Here is a 23,006-nt window from a genome sequence, read left to right on the forward strand (position 1 = left end):
CGCATGGCCCCTTTCTACAATGGCACCCCAGGCAGTGGGCACACATTTCTGAAAACATCTCCACTCATTCTCCTCAGTGAGTCTCTCTGGACTCCCCCAAGGGGACAGCACAACAGGATTGTCACCTGATGCTCCTTCTACCAGCTCTTTCTCCTTTGTTTTTTTCCAGTGGGAATCCCTTGGTTCTCTTTCTCAGCTACATTAACTTAGAGTAATGTCCTTGAAGCACTTACTGGGAGAAAAATTCTACACAACCACAGCCATTTCTGCTCTAGAAAATAAGAATTCTTTTAGGGCAGAGAACAAACAAATCAGGGGTGATATGTTTGGTATAATACAAATGAGATTTTTTTTTTTTTTGCCTTTACAATACTTAAATCTTGTTATCAGTGCAGTTTTAAGTTAGAGGCACCTGCAGCTACATATCCCTATCCTGGTCTCATCCAATGTCAATACAGCATTGACCTTTACTCATTGCAAGTTCTTTTCTCTATTTGTGAGTGCATTTCACAATATGCCTTTAAAAAACTCGTTATTTAGCTTTTAATGCCCATGGAATCCTTCTCCTCTGAAGAATTATGGAACTTAAGAAGAAGAGGAATGCTCCTGAGACAAAGGTCACCAGATGTAGCAAATAAAAATACAAGTTGTCCACTTAAATTTGAATTTCAGATAGACAACAAATATTCTTTTGGTATACATAAAGTCCAAGATATAGCATGCTTCTTTATGGAACATGCTAATCTATGTGCAACATCATAATAAAAATTATTAAAATATTATACTAAAAACTGTTCATTATTTGTCTAAAATCAGAATTTAACTATGCATTTCATATTTTATCCAGCAATCATATGTGAGACTAGTTTTCAGATTCTACAGACGCCAGAGCTGGACCATGTCACAGGAAGCAGCACTTTTAAAAAAATTTTCTGAATAAGTGGAGGGGTAGAATGGTAGTGTTCTCCCACTAGAAATGGCACAGGAAGGTGTTTTAGTTCAAATATCTATATATATCTATCTATATATCTATATATATCTATATAGATATACATATCTATCTATATATCTATCTATATCTATATAGATATACATATCTATCTATATATCTATCTATATCTATATAGATATACATATCTATCTATATATCTATCTATATCTATATAGATATACATATCTATCTATATATCTATCTATATCTATATAGATATACATATCTATCTATATATCTATCTATATCTATATAGATATACATATCTATCTATATATATATATATATAGATATACATATATATCTATATATATATATCTCCCTCAGGATTAGCCCCCTGTGTCACTTCACAATCAGGGTAGATGATAAGATATATCTGTTTAATAGTGTTTTATAAATCATTGCTTGAAGTCATTCATGGCTTCTTTTGGAGACATGCATTTTAGTAAATTACTATTCTTTTGTACTTCCTCCCTGAGGTGGTTTTTAAAAAAACTTAAACTCTATAATAATTGGTAAATACCTAGGTCACTTTAAATGTTGACACTTAAAAATTTTTAAGGATTGTAGTAAGATTTAATGAGTTACAGAATGATACAAGATAAATGAATAATAATTGCTAATGACGTCTAAAAAAAAAGCTTCTCCAAAGCATTAGACTGAAGCATAATTCCTTCAGAGCATGTCTGAAGGTCCGACCAAGGTTTAATGCAACTAGCGGTGGTTAGAGTTAAAACGAGTCACATTTTTTAAAAAAATTCTCAAATTCTGAATGTCAAAGTGGAATCTTAATAGACTCTAAAACTAACCTGATTAGAAACCCAGAATATTGAGGTCAACACTTTTCTAGCAGTTGGATTAACTCTTTGATTGAGGAAGTCTTTTGCTATATGTATCAGAGCTGCACAACCATCCAATGGCCTTAAGTTTTTAGAAATGGGAATTTAGGTCCTATTCCCATCCCAATTCTCAACTTAAAATACTGGCATAGTTTGTAAGATGGGAGAAAAGGGAATCTATAATAGCTTTGTTACCACTGCCTGTAAAATTCTGTAACAAAGTGGTAGATTAAAGATGGCCATAATTCTTTGCATTTCTTCACATTGAAAAGTGAATAATCTCTTTTCTTTTGAATCCAGATTGGCCTCAGTGACTTGCTTGACCAATGGAATGCAGCACAAGTGGTGTGCTTGGGGGTTTCTACCCGACTTTATAGGAAACCTTTTGACTTCTACCCAGAACCTCTTAAAATGTTCCCTTTGGGAGTCCTGAGTTACCATGTAACTACCTGAGACCACTGACCACCCAAAGGCCCTCTGGTAGGCTGTTCCAGTAGGGTCTGGTCTTTCAACCCCTCCATCCAGGCAGATATAAGGGCAAGGCCATCTTTGGCATCTAGATCAGTCTGCCCACCAGCCAAACACTACCTAGGGACCTCGTAATAGTAACTCAGGGAACAGAACAGCCTTTGCTGGAATTCCTGACCCCTGAAATTGTGATACGACAAAATGTTTTCATTTTAAGCCATGATGTATTGAAGTAGCTCCTTAAGCAGATAACCAGAAAAAAACAATGATGTATTGCCTTTATACTTAAAAACAGAATGAAATGGAAGAAAAGAAGTGTTGCTGATTAGAGAAGGTCAAAGGGGAGGAATGGAATCAAATTCTCTAAAAAGAGATTCTTGCCTTGGACAGAAATAAAAGATGAACTAGGGATTTAGAAGACTCACAGAATGTTAAAAAAGTGTGTCACAAATTTTTGGCAGGCTGCTATTGCGACTTTGGGCCACACTCACAACTTTGGCCCAACTTCTTAGAGATTCAGAGGGAAAACAGCAGTCAAGTCTCGCTTCATGCAGATGCTGTGAACAATAATGAATAAACATGACAAATAAATATGCTGCAAATAAGAACTGAAAATGCTAAATATGTAAGAAGCAATCTTTGCACCTACTGAAAATCCTTCATCAGACGATTTCAAATTGGAGGTGTCTCAAGAGAAAATAACTGTGAAAATACAAACAGATTTTTATTTTTTATACTTTTATTGAAAAGGTACATTTAAAAAAATACACAGACATTTTACCATTTACAGATTGCAGATATAGATGCTCTAAAAGAGTGCACTCTATTTTGCTGTCTTATGATACCTCTTGCCCCTGATATCACAACATTCTAGTCTTGTTGATATCAGCTTAGAAAGGGGGGGCACGAAAGCATGACCTGCAACATCTTCAGTGAACAGAAAGACAAACTGTTCAATTATAAATTTTTTTATCTTCTGTACATTATTGCATTAGGGAGCCACAAAATTATGTAGCATCATTACAAATGAAAACAGGTTAAAAATGAAGAAGATCATTACGTAGAAATACATGGTTCATTGTCTTCTTGCAGAATGCGCAAGAGGTGCAAAAAAAAAAATGTGCAATTCAGGAAGCTCTTTTTCTATTTGTATACATTTGCTTTGCAACTAAAATTGGTGAGGAAGCTACAAAATAAGTTAAACAAAAATAGCAGACAGGTAGTAATTAGAGCTATGCTATATGGCTTTCTATTTTGTTTAAATATCACCAAATAAAATGTAAAATAAAGAAAATACATTACTTTATCTTTTGTTCTCTTAAAGAGAAAATTCAAAGCTACTTTGCTTCCTAACATTTACACAGCAACTAAAAACGTTTAATTCAGACAAGAGATACAGATCTAGTACTACACAGGATACAACAGTACTTGGGTCTAAACAGTACACAATCCCTGTCAACAAGAGTACACCAAAGAGAAAACGCTGTGATCCGTTGGTAAGATGGTATCCACAAGTATGCACTTGTGTTCATCTAATTTTGTTCCACACTAGAATGTGCCCAGTTGGATTCCAGGATTATTTACAGACGTGTGAGGAAGACCCTAGTTTTCAAGTCTGTCAGGAAAATATTCCATATTGTTTCTGAGCCAGATCACACCCATGGAAAAATAGTCAGAGAATGATATATATGTCTATGTATATATATGTATTTTTCTGACCAATACATTTGCAAGAAACCAAATACCTCAGATACACAAATTGGATGGGGTAGGGAAGAGGGAGGGAAGAGGGAGATAAAGCTTGTGCTGCTCAGATCCTGAAATGACAGGGGTGGCCCCTAAACGCACTCTTGAATCTGGTGACTTACTCTTTGGCGTTGGGGCACAGGTGGTAAGCTGCGTTTGGCAGCTGGGTGGGGCACAGCAACACAAAATGCTCAGATTGCTGGATCCTTTTGGCTTTCCTGCTCTACTTTCCTACTGGCCTCAACCGACTGGGGGCTTGCGGACACTAGTAGGGAGCGAAGAGGATGGAGGCGGGAGTGGCGCGGATGGGACCGTGGCCTGGCCTCAGCAGAGCCGGAGGTATGGCTGGGGCCTGGAAGAGCGAGGCCGATGGCCGAGGTGGCAAGGACAGCGCAGAGGACACCGCCGCGGCTGCCGCCAGGGGCGAGGACAGGAAGGCCGGGGCCAAAGGCTTCATCATATCTTTCTGGAATGCAAGTTTTGCCTAATAGAGGGAGAAAACCAGGAGTGGGGTGGGGAGATTGTTTTGAATAACAGAAGTGCAGATACAGTTTCATCAGTAAAACACTAACGTTCAGAAGTCAAAATTTAAACATCTCTACTCTTAGAAGTCAAGAAATGATTATTTTCACAAAGCTGGTTTCAAAGCCTCTTGGCATAGCTTTACTTTGATTTGTTTTCATTTCATCGCTTTTCTGGTGGTCCTGGCTCCTGGGCACTAGGACAGAGGAAAGCCTCTCTGAATAGATACTGAAGCTATTTTTTGCTGCTGCTCACAAGGAAAAAACAAACATACCCAGAAGGTTTCCTGCTTAGATTATGGAGCTCAATTCAAAATTCTGACTTGTCTTAAACCCCATTACCCTTCACTTCACATCCTAACAAAGCTGCCCTGGTTTAGGTACCTGGAGTTTGGGACATTAAGGACCCAAGAAGCATCATGAAAACAAAGTCCACTTATACTTCTCTCTCTGGCCACTTAAAAAGTATCCCTTGAAAAACTGCAGCTAAGTCAAATTTCTGTCATTGGAAATGACTGTAAATGGGCTAGAAACTTTCTCTATTTAAAAAGAATCCCAAAGTGGAATCTTTCTGTGAAGTAAGAAATCAATCCTTAATGCCTCTCTTTTGCAATCAGGAGGAGCTTTGTGAGCTGGATTTGCTTAATGCATGGAGCACCTGCTTGCAGCATCCAATGGAGATTTGGAAAAGCTGGAGGTAATGTCAGTATCACCTCCAGCTGGCCAAGCTCAGCTTTCAGCCACAGAATACCACACTGGGCTGAGTTCCAGGGAGATGAAGAAATCCATCCATCTGGGTATTTATATGACATCTATTGCTGAAAACCATCGATATTTTTGCAAAGAAAGTAAAAATAGCACATATCTAGAGCAGGTAAGACAGGCTAACTATTAACATGCTTGCAAGACAGGGAAAAAGAGAGCAATACACAGACCCACTGGACTTTCTGGAGAGGGAATGGGACACCCCAGAAAGGAGGAGAATATTAAAAGATGGATTTTGTCTTAGGAAAGCAATTTCTTTTCCAAGGTTTAATACATTCCAGGATGCCTCAGGCATCACTGCCCTTGTTCCTGAACCTTTACTTTTTTTTTTCTTTTCAGGTCCATACCTGCAGCATATGGAAGTTCCAAGGTTAGGGGTCCAATCAGAGCTGCAGCTGCCAGCAGTGATGCCTGAGGCTGGACACCACCACAGAAATGTGGGATCGAACCCGCATCCTCATGGATACTAGTTGGGTTCTTAACCTGCTGAGCCACAATGGAAACTCTGCCTTTACTTTTCTTTACGTGCTGAAGAAGGTAATCTCTTGAAAAGGTTCTGGTGAAGAGGACAGTATTGGCCCTTAAAGAAGCTCAATTTCTCTTTTCTAAGGAAGCTTTCTTCAAGTTGTCCTCCAGCAGGGACTGAGTTTTAAAACTTCTCTCTATCAGGACTTTAAATTCAAAACCCTTTCAGGACCAATTAGTCCCTAGGTCCTCCCTCCCCACAACCCCTGCCCCAGTCAGCAAGGCTGCCCTATAAAACAGGTGAGTGGGCGAGGTGAACTTACTGCTAAAATGCTCGGGCTCCGCTGGAGTTTGTTGTAAGGGCTGTATTTCGGCTTCAATGGTTTCCCCGCAACTCGATCCTTATGCCTTCGGCTAGAAATGTGCTGAAAAAAAGTTTGATGCATTAGCTGAGTCTACTTGTGAGTTTTATGCCATGTAAAACTTATTTCCTAGACACAGGTAGCTGGTTCCTCCACTCCCAGTTCTAGGTCCATGGTTCCATGGTGGTGTGGGCAAAATCATCACACTTTTTAAGACTTGCTCCCCACTTTGTCATACCGCCTCGCTCTCCCTTTCCTTTCTTTACAGCACTTATCTGACTTTGCCTGGTATTACCAACCATGACTGATGATGAGTCTGTATCCCTAAGCAGATTTTGGGTCCTTAGAAGACAAGCTGGACATTTACTATCTTAGAAGTTCCTGCTCAGCTATAAGCTCCAGGCGACCTCTGTGGTCATCTGTCTCTAACACCAAGCCTGCAATCTGACATACAGTAATTAGCAGGTGCACAAATATTTGGTACCAACTTTTTCTTCCATGTAGCATTTGTATGCTGTGTACCTTAGACCTCCTATAAAGTTAGTAAATTTAACTGGGAGTACTGTGAGAACCATCATATATAGATTAGGAGATAGTCAAGGGGAGACTCAAGCAACAGTGACTACTAAGTCTAGGATGCATTACCTGTTTGAGTTGAATTTCTGAATTAACGTGAACATCACAGATTTCACAATGAAATGTCTTGTTCTGTAGTCCTGAGCCCTTACTGCCATTCTGCAACTTTAATCTTGATCCAGGTCTAGGGTAGGACTTAATTGGACCAGCCCCATTGCGAGCTTCGACCATGGTCTTGTGTTTAGATCCTAAGACAGAAACATATATTGAATAGCTAATAAGAACTATCTGATGCTCTTGAGAAGCTTATCTTCAGGCTAAATTTCCAGAGGCTTTTTAAAAAAAAATGACCGTTTTAATGCTGATTATAGAGTTAACAAATTTTCATTGTAAAAAATGAGAAACCATGAGGATATAATAAAGAAAATATGGAAAACCTAGACAAGTATAAGAATATAAAGATTACCTCTATTTTTTACCTCCCAGGGATAACCACTGTTGTCATTTTAGTGCATTTTTTTTCAGGTACTTTTTTTGGGTATACTTAAAAAACACATATTTTCAAAATTGGGATCATGTTATTTAAATATCTTGAAAATTTCACAAATCAAATCATAAACATATATTCTTATAACTACATTTTGATGGCTGAGCAATAGATTGTACCATATTGGGTTACTATAATTTACTCAGCATTTTCCTACTGAGGGACTTTTAGGTTGTTTCCATTCTTTTTTTTTTTTTTTTTCTCTTAGAAGTGTGTTGCAGTGAACACTGTGCATAGGTATTTGTCTTTATTTCTGTCACTTCATCATAGTGAGTTTTGGGAAGCATTCAATGCTTTTGAGAAAATAAAGGACAGAACAAATTTTATCTCCAATCTTGCTTTTGCCTTGCTGTTTCAAAGTCGTGCTGTCATACTTTTCTTAAAATCACTCCTTTGAATAAAAAAGTAGAGAAGACCAAATAAACCTAATATTTGAACAACAAAAGATAAGGTATTGTGATGGGAAATGTTGGGTCTTGTTATAAACATTATTTAAATTCAAATGATTGCTGCTAACCTGTGTTGTGTGCCTCCAGCTGTGACAGGGAGTTCACAGCCACTTTGCATAGTGAACAATAAAGTAATTTTTTGGCTTTTTCTTCTTCTGATTCAGAAATGGTACTAGGAGCTCCATTTGTGCTCTTGGAGGGAGAAGTGGCTGCTCCAGGTGCCAGGGGTGTTGTGCCAGGTTTGAGGAGAAATGAACCACCTTCAGAGCTTGACGCCTGACTGGAACTGTTGACTTTTAACTTTCCTTTCTCTTCTAAGAGTGACACAGAGAGAGCATGTTAAGGCTTAATATACTATATAGACACAGATTAACTGACATAAAGGAATTAAAAATAGAAATTTGATTTCTATATACAGTTTTTACACCAGCATAGTGTTTAGTTCATTAAGCTTGACTGAAAAAGAACTTCATGGCATCAGTTTCCGTATCAGGTCACCCCAAGATCATGATGACTTACGAAAAATGACTTTGTTCTCCTACTTGCAGCAGATAACTTTCCATCTGATATCTCTGAGTTGTAAATTATGATCCCTTAAGATATAGGGAAACCAGCTACCTTCCAACCTGATTAAATGATACAATGGTAACATGAAGTAAGTTGCATTTGATGATTACTCTTTTTTTTTTGGCCACACCTACAGCGTACAGAAGTTCCTAGGCCAGGTACTGAATCATCAAGGCTGCACCTGTGAACTATAGCATAGCTGCAGCAAAGCTGGATCCTTAACCCACTGCACCAGACTGGGGCTCAAACCTGCACCTCAGCAGTAACCCAAGTCACAGTAGAGACAATGCTGGATCTTTAACCGCTAACCACTGCACCACTTCCTGACTACTTGTTTTTTTTTTTTTTTTTTCAGGGCCGCACCCATGGCATATGGAGGTTCCCAGGCTAGGGGTCGAATCAGAACTGCAGCTGCTGGCCTACACCACAGCTCACAGCAACGCCAGATCCCTAACCCACCGACTGAGGCCAGAGATCAACCCCTCGTCCACACGGATACTAGTCGGGTTCGTTAACTGCTGAACCATAATGGGAACTCTTGACTACTTGTGTTTTAATTATGACATGAATTTAAAATTGAAATTCAATTCTTATACCAAGTTAAAATTTTAAGCTTGGGGTGTAGGGCAGAGTGGAGGGAAGAAACATGGTTAATTTTGGTTATGATTAGTTTAGTTTTTGCTGCTCTTTGAATGACAATGCATTTTATCCAAGATATAAGACGCAAAGATTCCATTCATTATATTTATTAATTACTGCCAGTCTGAATCCTAAGTTTTAAATAATGACATGGAGCATAAGCACAATATGAGGATTAGCCAAATCATTTACAGACATCTTGGCATTTTGATCATGTAGCCACTAAGTGCTTATAATCCTCAAGGCCCATGTGCAGGCTATAAGAGGGGTCAGAGTGACTTTAATAGAATCTAACACTTTGGGGTTCATTTGCTATTCAAGACAGGCTCTGTTCAGTGGCTCCTTTGGGAAAGAAGCCGGAACTTCTAAGACAACTGCAAAATCCATCACAAGTTTAGTCCTAGTAGGGCCTGTGCTCTTAGAAAATGTCTATAGATATGGTGATAAACTCTCATTAAGACAGAAAGGGAATTAAAACTGAAAATTTATTTGTTAATCGCCCTAGCTAGTTTGGAACCATGGGCCATGGACCATGGGCCTGGATGACCAAGAGGGGAGGAAGGGCTAGGGGGACAGTAATGGGCACTGTGTCTCTTTTGCATATAGAGCAACCAATGCTTTCACACACATCAAAATGATGGGAGACCATATTTCGACTTAATTGATTTAGGATTCAGCAGCTGATTTCCAACCCTACTCCTGAGTTGGATCCATCCAGGTCAGGACTAGACAGCAGGGATTCTATAGATGAATTCCAGGTCTGGGTGGTGTTTGGAATAAATGAATACTCAGACTCCTTTTTATCCTTGATTTCCACAATCTTTACTCTTTTTCAGCAGTTTATTAAAACTTCAGGATGCCATGTAGTATGAAAGAAAAGATTTTAGACTTTTACTAAACTGACCTCAATAGTATGAGAGACGGAAGTAAAATCATTCTTCCTAAATGGTTATAGTAAGTAAATTAGATTGAAGATTATTTCAGGTCTGGAAGTCTCATATAGAAGCATCTCTCAGATTGAATTTACAATTTTATAGAACTCACAAAACAGTGATATAATTCAGTAATCTTAACATTTGCCCCTATGAAATTACTCAGTTTCCTGTGACGGGAGCTTAAGTTATTGCATAGCAAAATCCTTCCTTGCTTCAAGCATTTCATAAGATATTTTATATAAATTTGACCAAAGAATCTAACCTGTTTTAATCATTTGCTCACTCATTCTTTTGTTCGTATTACTATGATTAATGTCACTTATGTTGATCTCCCTCACATACTCTTACTTTTATATAGACCTTTATAATTTACAAAGTGTTATCATTTACATTATCTTTTTTTCTTTTACAACAAATTCGTGAAAAAGGTAAGGCTGACAATGATTATTCCTACCTTAAAGCTGTGGAAACCGAGTCTCATCAATATTAAATCATGTCTCACAGATTAGTAGGTAGCCTAAATAGCCATGTAAGGTATTAATCTTCCTGCACAAAAGGGAGGACTTCATATGGCATTAATATTGTAAAAGTCAGCAATAGTCACCTGGAGATGTGAAAAAATTGTTGCTTTGTTTTACAATTATAGTCTAGTTTTAAAGTGCATTTGGGGAATTCCTGCTGTGGTGCAGCAGAAACAAATTCGACTAGTATCCATGAGGATGTGGGTTCGATCTCTGGCCTTGCTCTGTGGGCTGGGGATCTGGCATTGCCATGAGCTGTGGTATAGGTCGCATATCTGGCTCAAATCCTGCATTGCCGTGGCTGTGGTGTATGTAGGCCAGTAGCTGCAGCTCCAATTTGACCCCTAGCCTGGGAACTTCCATATGCCACAGGTGAGGCCCTAAAAAGAAAACAAAAAGCACTTTTGCCTTAAACAATCACCTCATTCAGGTTACATTGAGAAGATGGACAAAATTTCTCTATGTCCCTATTTCTTTAAAAAAAGCGAGCATATTGCTTTTTTATATCTCCTTTTCAAAAGAGGTCATTTATTCATTAACAAATGCATGTTAATCATAGGCTAATCACTGACAATGTGCTAGACACTGAAGAGACTAGTAAATAAAGTAGGTGCAGACTTTAAGGAAGTAACAGCTTGGTAGCAGAAAGGAGATAGTAATTCAGAGGTCTCTAATTTATCACAGAAACTGGCAAGAGGCCTGAGAGCATGGAGTGGGAAGTAATTACTGCTGGTTGGGAAGAAAGGGACATGTTTCATAAAGGAAGGAGCATTTTGTCTGGGTTTTGAAGATCAGATTTAGGTAAGTATACAATGGAGCGAAAAGGAGTGGAAAGAGAATGGTTAAAAGTGGAAATGTGAGGAAATGCTTAGGTGTTAGAAATCTTGGGGTCTGCTGGCAAATACCTGTAGGAGAGCACAGAGGATAACAAACAGGTGTAATCGGAGATATTATTATAAAGATGGACTGAGTCAGAAGGCAGAGGATACCTTAAAACTATTAAAGTAGATACTAAGGGTAGCTGTTTTCCTTTTAAAATATATTAAGAGGTATGGAGTGTTTAGCATTTTCATGATTTAACATTTAGATAAATTATGTTTTGGTTTTTATGCCATTGATAGGCCGAAGTCTTAATTTTTGAGAATATTTGGGACATATTTTGAGTTTGGAAGTGTGTAAACAGCTCCATCATATTCAGGGAAATCTGCCATTGGATTGATACCAGCTCGTCAATAAGACAGATCCTAAAATCAGGAAAGTCCCTGATACGATCATTTATTTAAATTGTGGCCTTCTTTCTGAATGGGTAAACTTATAAGCATCAAAAGCTAACTTTATTATTTCTCATTTTAATTGCTTGGTATTTTTATCAAAATCCCTTATATTATTTTTCTTTCCTTACTGGCATTTTTAAAGCCTTCTTATTTTGTGTATTTGAAAGTTTAATTAATGTACTGTTTACCTCTGTTTCTTTTAATAAAGATGCATGTCATCTGGAACTTCTGGTTAATATGAATTCCATTTTCAAGTATTCCCTCACCTAATGTTAATTAGCAGGTCTTCTGACGGTCTTAATTATTTCCTGATTACTCAAACACCTTTTTAAGGTTTTATCCTACAGGATTTTGAAACAAAATTTGCTAAGCTACACCAGAATTGCCCTTCGTAACAAATATCCATAATTTATGCATCCAAGTGAATTAATTCTTTAAAGTAGCCTTCTCGGGAGGTCCCGCTTTGACTCACTTATTTCTAAAGCTCTAAACACTTTGAAAACCTCTCTTTTTGGAGTTGTTTTCATATCCAGCTGATAAACCATGTGAAGGAAATCAATCTTCAATATTTATGTGTCACCTTTATTTTTTACTCCAAACATTTTACTCAAATTAACCTACCTATTCTTCCAGCTTAGCAATTTTACTAGATACACCCTCAAAAGACTAACATGCTAACACAGAAGATGAAAAGAACATGCCAGAAGTCTGAAAGAAGCTTTCAGAAACCAATTCTGTTGGCAACTAGAAGAGTCATGTCCATTTATAGGTTTAAATTTTAAAAACAATTAAAATAATATTCTAACAACAACACAGATCTTATTTTGAAGTAGAACTTTGGAAGCTATAATTGAATTTTGATTCCACTTATGAATTTACTCTTTAATGTTACATATAAGAAGTTTTTTCTAATCAGGTTTCAATCATTTAATAACAGATGCATATTTTATACAATAAATTTATGCTTGATGTAGAAATTAAGTCAGACAAAGATTTTAAAAAATTAAAATCATTGTGATTTTATCATCTAAAATAAAAGCCAGCAAACTTTTTTCTGTAAAGCACTAGATGGTACATATAGTTGCCTTTGTAGGCCATACAGTCTCTTTCAAATTTGTGTTAAACTTTGTTATCATGACAGGAAAGCAGCCACCTGTACATGTGATTCAATAAACTTTATTTACAAAAATAGGCAATAGGCTAGATTTAGTCTGCAGGTACTAGTAGTCTGCTAATTGATTCTTGACCTGGAATAATTATGTTTTGATATCTATTATTCCACACTATTTTATACACGATAGTATATATGAATAGACAAATAAAATATTCTGTAACTAACATGTGTCACTTAGCAATAATTCAAGAATATATTTCTATGTTAATAAACTGGATCATGATTTATAATACCAAATTATATTTACTTATATGGAGCTACTATAATTTATTCAACAAATATTTAGGTTATTTCAGTTTGCACTTTTACTAACATTAAAAAGATACTGGGTGGGACTTCTAGTGCCTCAGAATGAAGCTCACAACCTCAGACTGAAAGTAATTGATATCAAGTATCTCAGCATCTAAGAGAAAGTCCCCAAAGAACCCCAGACACATACCAGTAGCATATAAGAGGTAGCAGACCTTATCCTGCTACCGACACCCTATCACCCTCCTTCTTGGACTATGTAAGGACTGGAGGACTCACTGGCCTTGCAAGTTTCTGGCCTGGTTGGCAGCTTCTGAATCAGTCAAATGAGTAAAGCTAGAAGGGTATATAAGAAGGGGCATTGGTATTTCATTCCCCAGTCAGACAGCCTCAGGCCTTAGTGATTGCCCCTCAGATCAAGTGAGGTAGAGGAAAGGAAGGCTGGAGAGAGTGGGGTTGGGAAGGGTCAAGAACCTGCCATCTAAGTTTGGCATGGCTGAATTTTTTTTTTTTTTTTTTAGGACTGCAGCTGCAGCATATGGAAGTCCCTAGGCTGGTGGCCTAATCAGAACTGCAGCTTCTGGCCTAAGGCACAGTCACAGCAACGTGGGATCTGAGCCACATCTGCAACCTACACCACAGCTCACAGAGATGCCAGGGATCCAACCCACTGAGCGAGGCCAGGGATCCAACCCATATCTTCATGGATACTGGTCGAGTCCGTTTCTGCTGAGCCACAATGGGAACGCCCCTAAATGGGTTTTTTTGGGGGGGGTCAATGGGACCTCCTGAAAGGTGGCCAGGCTTGAGCCATGTTACTGGTATGGACACAAGAAGGCTGCTCACCAGGATCCTGGCAGCAAGAATCCGGGGAGTGGACCTCTGGTGGTGAGGATTGAGGAAGGATTGGGAGAACCACATGAAAACCTTACACATAGTCCTTGAGAAGTATCTGGACACCTACCATTCAGAAAGTGTCAATGATTGTCCTTAAGTACAAAAACATTTGCCCCCCGCCCCCATCCCCAATTACTTCTCCTATCCCTAACTTGGAAAGAGCAAGAATCAAAGAATCAAAAATGATATGATGGGGGAAGAAAGAAAGATTACGTAATACCTTCCTGAGCCAGGAGGAAAGGGGTGTTCAATTGGATGAGAGCCTGAAGTTTCAAATAAGACCATACTTTCTGAGATGTGACAATGTCTTTGAGGAGTGAGAAAGGAAGATTCAACAGAATGAATAGGCAATCATAATTGTACTCCACTGAATCATATATTGAATAAATCATTTATATAAACAGCACTGTGTACAGACATCTCTGTATACTTGTCTGGCAGTTTCCTCAGGACCTAAACTTTGAGGAGGAACTGCTGGGACAAAGAGTGTGAACATTTTTGAGCTTGTGATGCACAACTGCCAAATTGTCCTCCAGATGGTTATACAAATTAACACTCTTGGAGCTTTGTAAGAGATTGCTGGCTTCCCTGTACCTTTACCAGTCTAATCATCCATTGTTCTTGCCAATCTGACAGATGTAATACACTATCTCATTGTCAATCCGATTTGTAGTTCTTTTTCTACTAAGGGGGCTGAATATTTTTTAGAAGATTAGTGATGATTTGTGTTTCAAAGTAATTTAAAAAAATCGTACTAAAAAGGAACAAAACTCTTAAACTAAATGCATTTTTGGGAGTTAACTTTTTTACACTAAAAAAGAAGTAAACCTTATTATAATAATAAGCTTTTCTTTTATACACCATGAATATTGCTTAGTAGATTGGAGCTAATTCAGAGGTTCAGTCCTTATTTCAAGATGTTTGCTTTTGTGTAGGACAAAAAATTGGCTGCTCCAGACAGCTGCTCCAGGCAGTTATATCTAAGAGTGATAGTAAAAGCAGCAATAATAATTACAAATTAATAGCCAACGCTAATTGAATACTCACTATAGACTAATCAGTATTGTAAGAACTTATATTCATTTTCTTGTTTATTTTTCATATACTCTAATGAGGTAGATATTGTTACTATCCGTATCATTTTATTTCTTTAGTATTGAGATATACTATGAGGTACAAAAAGTTTAATGAATTTATACAAATGTATGCATTTGTACAAACATACAATATAAGATATATAGAAGATATAAGATATCGACACGTAAGATATATAGAATGTTCCCACCACCCTCGAAGGCTCCCTTGAATCCCCTCAGTTGATACCTCCTGTCCTCCAAAGATAACCACCATTCTAATCTCTATCACTTGGATCAGTTTTGCCTATTTTTGAACTTCCTATAAATAGAATCACCCAATATATATTCTTTTGTGTCTGTCTTCTTTCACTCAACATTATGTCTATGGGATTCATCCATTTCATTGCATAGAGAAGTTTGTATTTTTCCTAATGGCTGGATAGTATTCATTGTATGGCTATGCTACAATTTTTCTATTTTCCCGCTGATGAACATTTGAAATGTTTCCAATTTTTTGGCTGTTTTAAGTAATGCTACTATAAATATACATGTTTGGTAGACATAAATACTCATTTATATCTATATCTCTTTGGTAGATTCTGAAGAGTTTTCCAAAATGGTAGTATTGATTTGTATTCCTACCAGCAACATATGAGAATTCTGATTGTTCCACATTCTTTCTAACACATAGTATCAGGATTGTCAATCTTTTTGATTTAGCCATTCTGATGGATGAGTGGTGGCACCCTCTTGTGGTTTTAATCTCTCTTTCCATAATGACTAATGATATGGAACAACTTCGCATATTTTATAGGCTAATTGTATACTTCTTTCATGAAGTGAATGGTCAAATTTTTTACTTAATTTTTTAAAAAAGTGGATTCTCAGCTTTTTTCTTATCAATTTATAGGAATTTTTTTATACAGTCTAAACAGGAGTCCTTTGTCTGATACATATATTACAAATCATCTTCCAGGTAGTGGTATGCTTTTCTTTCTTTAAATGTTGTATTATAACTATAATTGTTCAAAAAGAAAAAAACAACCAAGGCTTAGAAAGATTAAGTAACTTCTCGAACTCATTCAATTACTACATGGTAGAGCATGGATTCAACTACAGCCTTTTGAATCCAGAGCCATAGCTTCTTATTGCTCTTCTGTTTTGAGGGAGTATAGACTGAGAATGCTCAATCTCAGTAATACTTTTTTGAAGGCCTTACGTTGCTGAATAAAGGTGAATGGATGGTAATATCTCTGTATATCTTAGTTAAATGATGCCATTCAACGCATAGCACATTATAGGCAAAACTTACTGAGAACGAGACAAATAAGTCAGTTTTAATTCAGTTTCTTTAAGGCTGAAATTTTGCATGTAACCTAGGAAAGCAAAAGACAATAGCCTTTAAAAAGTGTATTTCAAGCAAAAATTTGCTTAGGTGTTTTCTTCTTTGAGTTTTCACTTGTTGGCTAATTTCTCAGCAGGGTTAATGGACACCTCAAAGAAGGTCTTTGATTCTCTATGTGAAATAAAAGTTTCTTTGCATTTTTACTTTTGATAATGTGTCTTGATTTATCAAGTTGTACAAATTACAACTACTAATAGATATCATATTCCACCACTGAGACCTGACAAAGATTTAAAAATTATAGGAGAGGGGAAGATAAGATGCAGCATCTGGTTGATGCAAGTGTAAAGCAGCATAACCATTTTGAAACACATGTGAGATTCATACCATTTCACCAAGTAAGTCCTATCTAAGAATGTACTCTAAGGAAATAGCCATCTATCTATCCAACAAATTTAATAATTATTGATTACCTGTGATGCACACACTATTCTAGGCACTAAAGTCAGGGGTGAAAAGACCAAATGTTTGACTCAATGAAATTAATTATCTAGTGGGGAAGGCAGAAAAGTACATGTGTATATATACACATACATACATGTTTTTATTTTATATATATGTGTGTATATATATGTACATATGTGTATACACACACACACAGAGTCTCGTGGTATTAAATGTGCCAAGAAAAGTAAAGCAGGGCATGTTAAAAGAGTCAGTTCAAGCCATCTGAAGAGGTAATATTTGACAGACACTTGGATGAAATAACAGCAATTCTGGGAAAAAGACCATTTCAGGAGGAAAAAAATAGCAAGTACAAAATACTCAAAGTGAAACAAGCAAGATCAAGGTGAATGAGAAGGAAGTGAATGCAGGCTGAGGTGAAGGAGCTGACCAGTGGCCAGATCACATACAGTCTGGCAGATCAGGAAAGAAATTTGGATGTAATCTCAGTGTGGTTTCTGAGCAAGAGAGAAAAGTGATCTGAGGCATGTTTTTATAAGATGATTTTTGGCTGCCAGGTAGAGAAAAGCCTGTGAAAGGATAAACACGGGGAGATCAGTTAGGCTACTGCAGCTGTCCACAAGGAAGTTGATGGTTGCTTGGACCAGAGTGGTAGTAAAGAATTGATCAGTACTTTCAGGATATATTTGTGGGTAGAAAAAAATCAGACTTATTGACTGATTACATGAACAGAGAAAGAGAGGAATCAAGGATTACTACCGGGGTTTCAGTGTGAACATTTGATGAATGGTAGGTGGTATTAGATTTAGGATGGTAACCAAACCTCTTGGTCTCTCGGCCAGGAAAACTTGGCCATTCCTAGTCCCATCTCTGAGTGACAAACTTCCATCTTGACTTAAGTGATTGGTGTCTTAATCTGAACATGTGCAAAATACTCCATTTTCTCACCAGCCTCTAAAAACATCAAGATTGTAAAGGTGAGGCAAGGGATTCAGGTGGAAGACATAGAAAAGAGTTAATAGTTCTGGGGCCTAAGCTCAAATGACTCACAGTTAATGCTAATGAGATAAAGGTCATGGGTTCTGTCAAGGGGCTGTGGATATCTAAGCCCATGTCTTCTGTCACTGAGGACTGGAAAAAAATTGTGGAGCAGTCTTTACAAGCAAATCACGACGACTGGACAATCCCAGCTCATACTCCAGGCCCTTAAGCGATGATTTGAATTTTTAAATTTTTAGGAGAAATATTATTCATTCATTTGCATACTATTTTATCACTGTGGTTTTAAAAGACAAAATTTGAAGAGTTTAAATATGTATATTTTGCTTTCAATGAAAATGCAACAAGTTCTTTGCTTATTATGCAGTCACTTATCATTTGCCAAGAGTATCTTCAAAAAGCCATGAGCCTTGCTCACTGACAACTATGAATATCTTCCCAAGACAAGGTTTTCTGAATAGCAAAGGAGTCCCAAAGCTTTAGAAACATGCTCAGAAAACCAAGGCTACAATTTCAATAGAATGGTACCTTGTGTTTTCTGATGTCATTGAAGGATACTGCTTGTTATTTTTTACAATTGAGTTTTCCTTTTTATATTTAATATTGCACTACAAGGATTAGGCAACAGAGCATGCAGTGGAAGGGCTTCTGGTCATATTCTTTCCTGTATTTTCACAAGCATCTTGTCCAACATCTCATTATTATTTCAAAAAAAGAAAAACAAACCCAGAGCAATGCCCATATTACTGCTTAACACTTATTAAAGCAAATTAGCTCACTTTGATAAAGAACTCTGAAATAATTCTCTTCTGCTCAATCTTCCTACTTTCTTAATAATGAGATATTAATGAGTGTCAGTCTGGGTACCTACTTCCTTCATGTGGTCTTGTGAGGAACAAAGCTAAGAAGCCCATGGGGCTCTGCACTAGGCAGAACACTGCAAACTTGTGTGTATGTATGTCACTTGGCATGCTGCAAAAGACTTCTTAAGCCTTTGCCTTGCTTGTCCTCTCCTTATCTACACTTTGACACAGTGCAGGTGATAGAAACCACCAACTGATGACTGATGTTTTGAAGTTTAAGGTAGAGTTCCATGAAGATAGTTAATGGATTTGCAGGGGGTGGGAAAAGCAGCAGCACACAAGCTGCAAGATGAATAAACCAGTTTGGTACCTTGAAATTCTTTGCAAAATGAAACATAATAAGAGATGTACAGATGCTAGGGCATCATCACTATGTCGGTGGATGCACAAAGAAAGGAGGATTCATTTGTAGTATGACAGGACTGCATCTGTTAAAAGAGTAAGAAAGAAAAGACCTACATAGCAGATAATGATCAGATTTAACAGTCAGTTTGCCTCTTTTTATTTATTAGATGTTTTCTTGGAAGGTGATGTGCAGAAAAGATCTTGGGAGCTTTAGCATAATTTGAATGCACTATTTAAAAGATTTGGTTTTGAAAGAAGAGCTCTGTTGGTAATGCAATAACCACATACACTGATTTTAAAATTCTGTAAATTTTTAGATTAGATTTGCTTAAATTAGAATCATATATAGTGCAAAAGTTATATACCTGGAGAAGAGGTCAAAGTCAGACAAATGGGAAAAAAGTGATCCTATAAGGGAAATACACACGGTCAGTCAGCTTCCCCAGGGAAGTTTTACTCTTTTATTTAAGTTCCCTGTTAATACTGCAAATCTCTCACGAGCAAATGTCTGGTCTTCTATTTCTGAAATGGGGAAGCTGGATGAGTTTACCACTGATGTTATGGTTTCTTCTCTTTGCACCTATTTTGTTTACATCTCTGAGGAAAAGCTGTATGCTTCTACCTGGACTCTCTATCTTTTAAATTTCTTCTTTCTTTGCTATAGCTCTGACTACTTTGTTTCTACTGGGTTCTTTTTTTCTGTTTACAAAATGCTGAAACTTCCATGTTCAAACTTCCCTGACTTGGTTCACTCCTGGAGCTTGTTCCACTCATCTTCTCTTTGGTGCTGAACTTGAATTTGTCTGTGGAGTGGCTCTTTCACTTCCTCTCTTCCTGCTCATCCTTACCCTCCTGCAAAAGCCAATGATGTCTTTTCAGTTTTCTCTTGCATGGGGCACAAGGTCCTTCCTGAGATGCTTTTCCCTCTTGATGTCCACAACTGTTCCCTTGCTTGGTTCTCCTTTGACCTCTGTAACAGCTCAATCCAGGTCCTGTTCACTAGCTCCTATTCTCCTGCCTGCCCCTAAGTGCTGACATTCCTCAAGGACACTTCTTGTCCTCTTCTTGGACATTCTGTGAACTAATTCACTCCAATGATTTCCTCCACTAAATTGACAGAGATCCCTAAATCCACAAGTTCAAGACACCCCCTTTCCCTACTAGTCTGTGAGACATCTATTTCATGGGTATTTTGAACTAAACATGCCTGATACTGAATGGATGAGGTGCTCCACACAGGGATCCTTCCAAGCAGTCTCTATCAGTTAATGATACTGCAGTTGTATATTAGAACTGTCAGCAAAGACTCTTGAATTCTTCCCTCTTTTATCTCTATATTTAATGAATGACCAAAGTTTATTGATACTATCTTCCAAACATCTTTTCTATTAGCCTTATTCACCTTTTCATCCAGCAGCAACCATGTGGCACTGCCTCATTTCAGACCCTTATTCTCTGTGGATTATCATAAAACTCCCCCCCCCTTTTTTTTTTTTTTGGCCATGCCTGCAGCATGCGGAAGTTCCCAGGCCAGGGATCAAGCCTGTGCCATAGCAGAGACAATGTGCTGGGTTCTTAACTGCTGAGCTACTAGGGAACTCTTCATAAAATTTTTTGTAGATCTTTTTACTTCTTGTTTACTCTCTGAGTCTTTCCTCCTCCTTCCCTTCTCTATATATTCATAATCCTCTTCATATAATTATATTTTATATAATCTTTATATTTTATAATTATATGTATTATTATAAAATATAATTATATTTTATACAATTTTATATAATGCAATGATCTTACATTAACTATATATGTTTTTCACACTTAAATTTATTCCAGGAGAGAGAGATTTTGAGTCCTACAACAATGTCTTAATTCATCTTTGGGCCCAATGTACAGAAAACTATAGCTGGGTAGTACATTTGTTGAAATAAAGTAAGTTCAATTCATTGTAGTACTTTCAAGCCTCATAAGTAAAAATACTAGAAAAATTCAGTTAATAGATGAATCATAGCTAGTGAAATAAATATAGATAGAATAAATACATTTCAGCTGTTTATGTAAAATACTTACATCATTTATTATGTAAAATACTTATATATATAATATACAATCAATATTTAATGTCATTTTAGGAGGAAACAATTCTCTTAAGAATGACTTTTTTTTTTTTTTTTCTTTTCTAAGGCCCCTCCCTCGGCATACGGAGTTCCCAGGCTAGGGGTCGAATCAGAGCTGCAGCCACTGGCCTACACCAGAGCCACAGCAACGCAGGATCCGAGCTGCGTCTTCAACCCACACCACAGCTCACGGCAATGCCAGATCGTTAACCCACTGAGTGAGGCCAGGGATTGAACCCGCAACCCCACGGTTCATAGTTGGATTCGTTAACCACTGTGCCACGACGGGAACTCCAAGAATGACTTTTTTTTTTTAATATTTTAAAAAATTTTTTCTTACATTATATTACTACTTAAGAACACATTATAATTTGATAATCATGTAAGCCATTACAATTTAAAACTTGTTTTTAGGATTAATTTTGTTAAAGGAACACTTGTAGCATCTTGAAGTGGTATTATACAATTAAATACTTTGTTAAAGTTAAAAATGTGTATTGCTGTAATATCCCAAAATGAATATTTGTACAGATTCAGGAAAGAGTATCTTTTATATCTTTGAAGCAAAATGTTGAAATTGATCATTGACAAATTGAATTTCAGTCCTTCTTTGGCTTTTGTTCTTTTCAAAATTTCAGAATTCTGTGTAGCCTTGCATTCTTTAATTATACCAGGTTAGCATATAAAATTGGATTGTGATGATTATTGTACAACTAAAAAAAAAAAGGTAAATATCTGGAAAATATGCTAACCAAGAATGACTTCTCCTTGAAGTGTATGAGGACAGAGTCAGAACACATTCCTTTGTGCCACGTCCACTATTTTGATGTTTGATAGAATGAGCAAATCTATGAATTTCATTATCCATTATTAGGAATCCTATACAAACTTACATATAAATAATAAGCATGTACCTCTGTCAGAGAATCTAAAGTATATGTGAAAACACATGTATCATAAAAGTAGAGCCAGTCTTCTATGAAACCTAACTGATGTCCTGTTCTCTGGCAAGGTTTCTCAAGGAACTATGGGTTTTACGTCTGGAGACTCATTAGGGATTTGTAGGCCAACAACCCACCTGGCCAATGTCGCAAGCAGTTAGTAACAAATTACATTGTCCTGTACTCATTTGCATTATCAATAATTACACAGTTGATATATTAATTCAACATTGTTCTTTAAGAAATTCCAAGTACTGTCCTGTGGCATCATTTAAATTTCCCCACTCTTGGATAACAGATGTCCTTCCTGTAGGTGTCATTATGCAGCCTCTGTATCTTAGTGATGACACCCCTCATCCCCAAGACACATAACCTTCACCAGGTGGCCCAAGTCTGACCTAATATACTGGGAATCCTTTAGTCACCCATTTAGGCCTCCTACAACCAAGATGCCTCATTTAGACTTGGTCTAACTCCAAGTATCCCCATGGGTTACCCAGCATAGAAGAGTATAGGCTGGCTTATCTCATAACAGCTGCTGGTTAGCTCACTTGATTTTTTTTTAAAGTTTTTTTTTTTTTTTTTTACTTTTTAAAATTACTCAATGAATTTTATTACGTTTATAGTTGTACAATGATCATCATGACCAAATTTTATAGCATTTCCATCACAAACCCTCAGTGCATCCCTCCACCCAACAGCTCACTTGATTTAAAAAAAATTTATTATAGTTGATTTACAATGTTCTATCAATTTCTGCCATACAGCAAAGTGACCCAGTTATACATATATATATAAGCTCACTTGCTTTGATAGCCACAGGACTTCTCATTGTATCTAAATGCCCCAGTGAGGGTGAATTGCTAGACCACT

At 37.1% G+C, this 23,006-nt stretch overlaps 1 protein-coding gene across 7 annotated transcripts in view; it reads right to left on the reverse strand.

The window, feature by feature from the left end:
- Positions 1–1,590: 1,590 nt before the first annotated feature.
- Positions 1,591–23,006, reverse strand: part of ZNF385B (zinc finger protein 385B) — a 327,173-nt gene continuing 305,757 nt past the window's right edge. For 6 of the 7 annotated variants that reach the window (XM_047772996.1, XM_047772995.1, XM_047772999.1 and 3 more), the window contains 4 exons: positions 7,798–8,043; positions 6,803–6,981; positions 6,119–6,220; positions 3,033–4,528 (listed from right to left, as the gene is read on the reverse strand). In XM_047772996.1, the coding sequence (XP_047628952.1) occupies positions 4,310–4,528; positions 6,119–6,220; positions 6,803–6,981; positions 7,798–8,043 (746 nt within the window). In that variant the 3' untranslated portion in view covers positions 3,033–4,309. Of the gene's footprint in view, positions 2,856–2,947; positions 3,001–3,032; positions 4,529–6,118; positions 6,221–6,802; positions 6,982–7,797; positions 8,044–23,006 lie in introns of those variants that run through there. The other variant, XM_047772997.1, reaches the window with a different exon arrangement.

This window comes from Phacochoerus africanus, chromosome 3 (assembly GCF_016906955.1).
Source record: "Phacochoerus africanus isolate WHEZ1 chromosome 3, ROS_Pafr_v1, whole genome shotgun sequence".
NCBI classification, from domain to species: domain Eukaryota; kingdom Metazoa; phylum Chordata; class Mammalia; order Artiodactyla; family Suidae; genus Phacochoerus; species Phacochoerus africanus.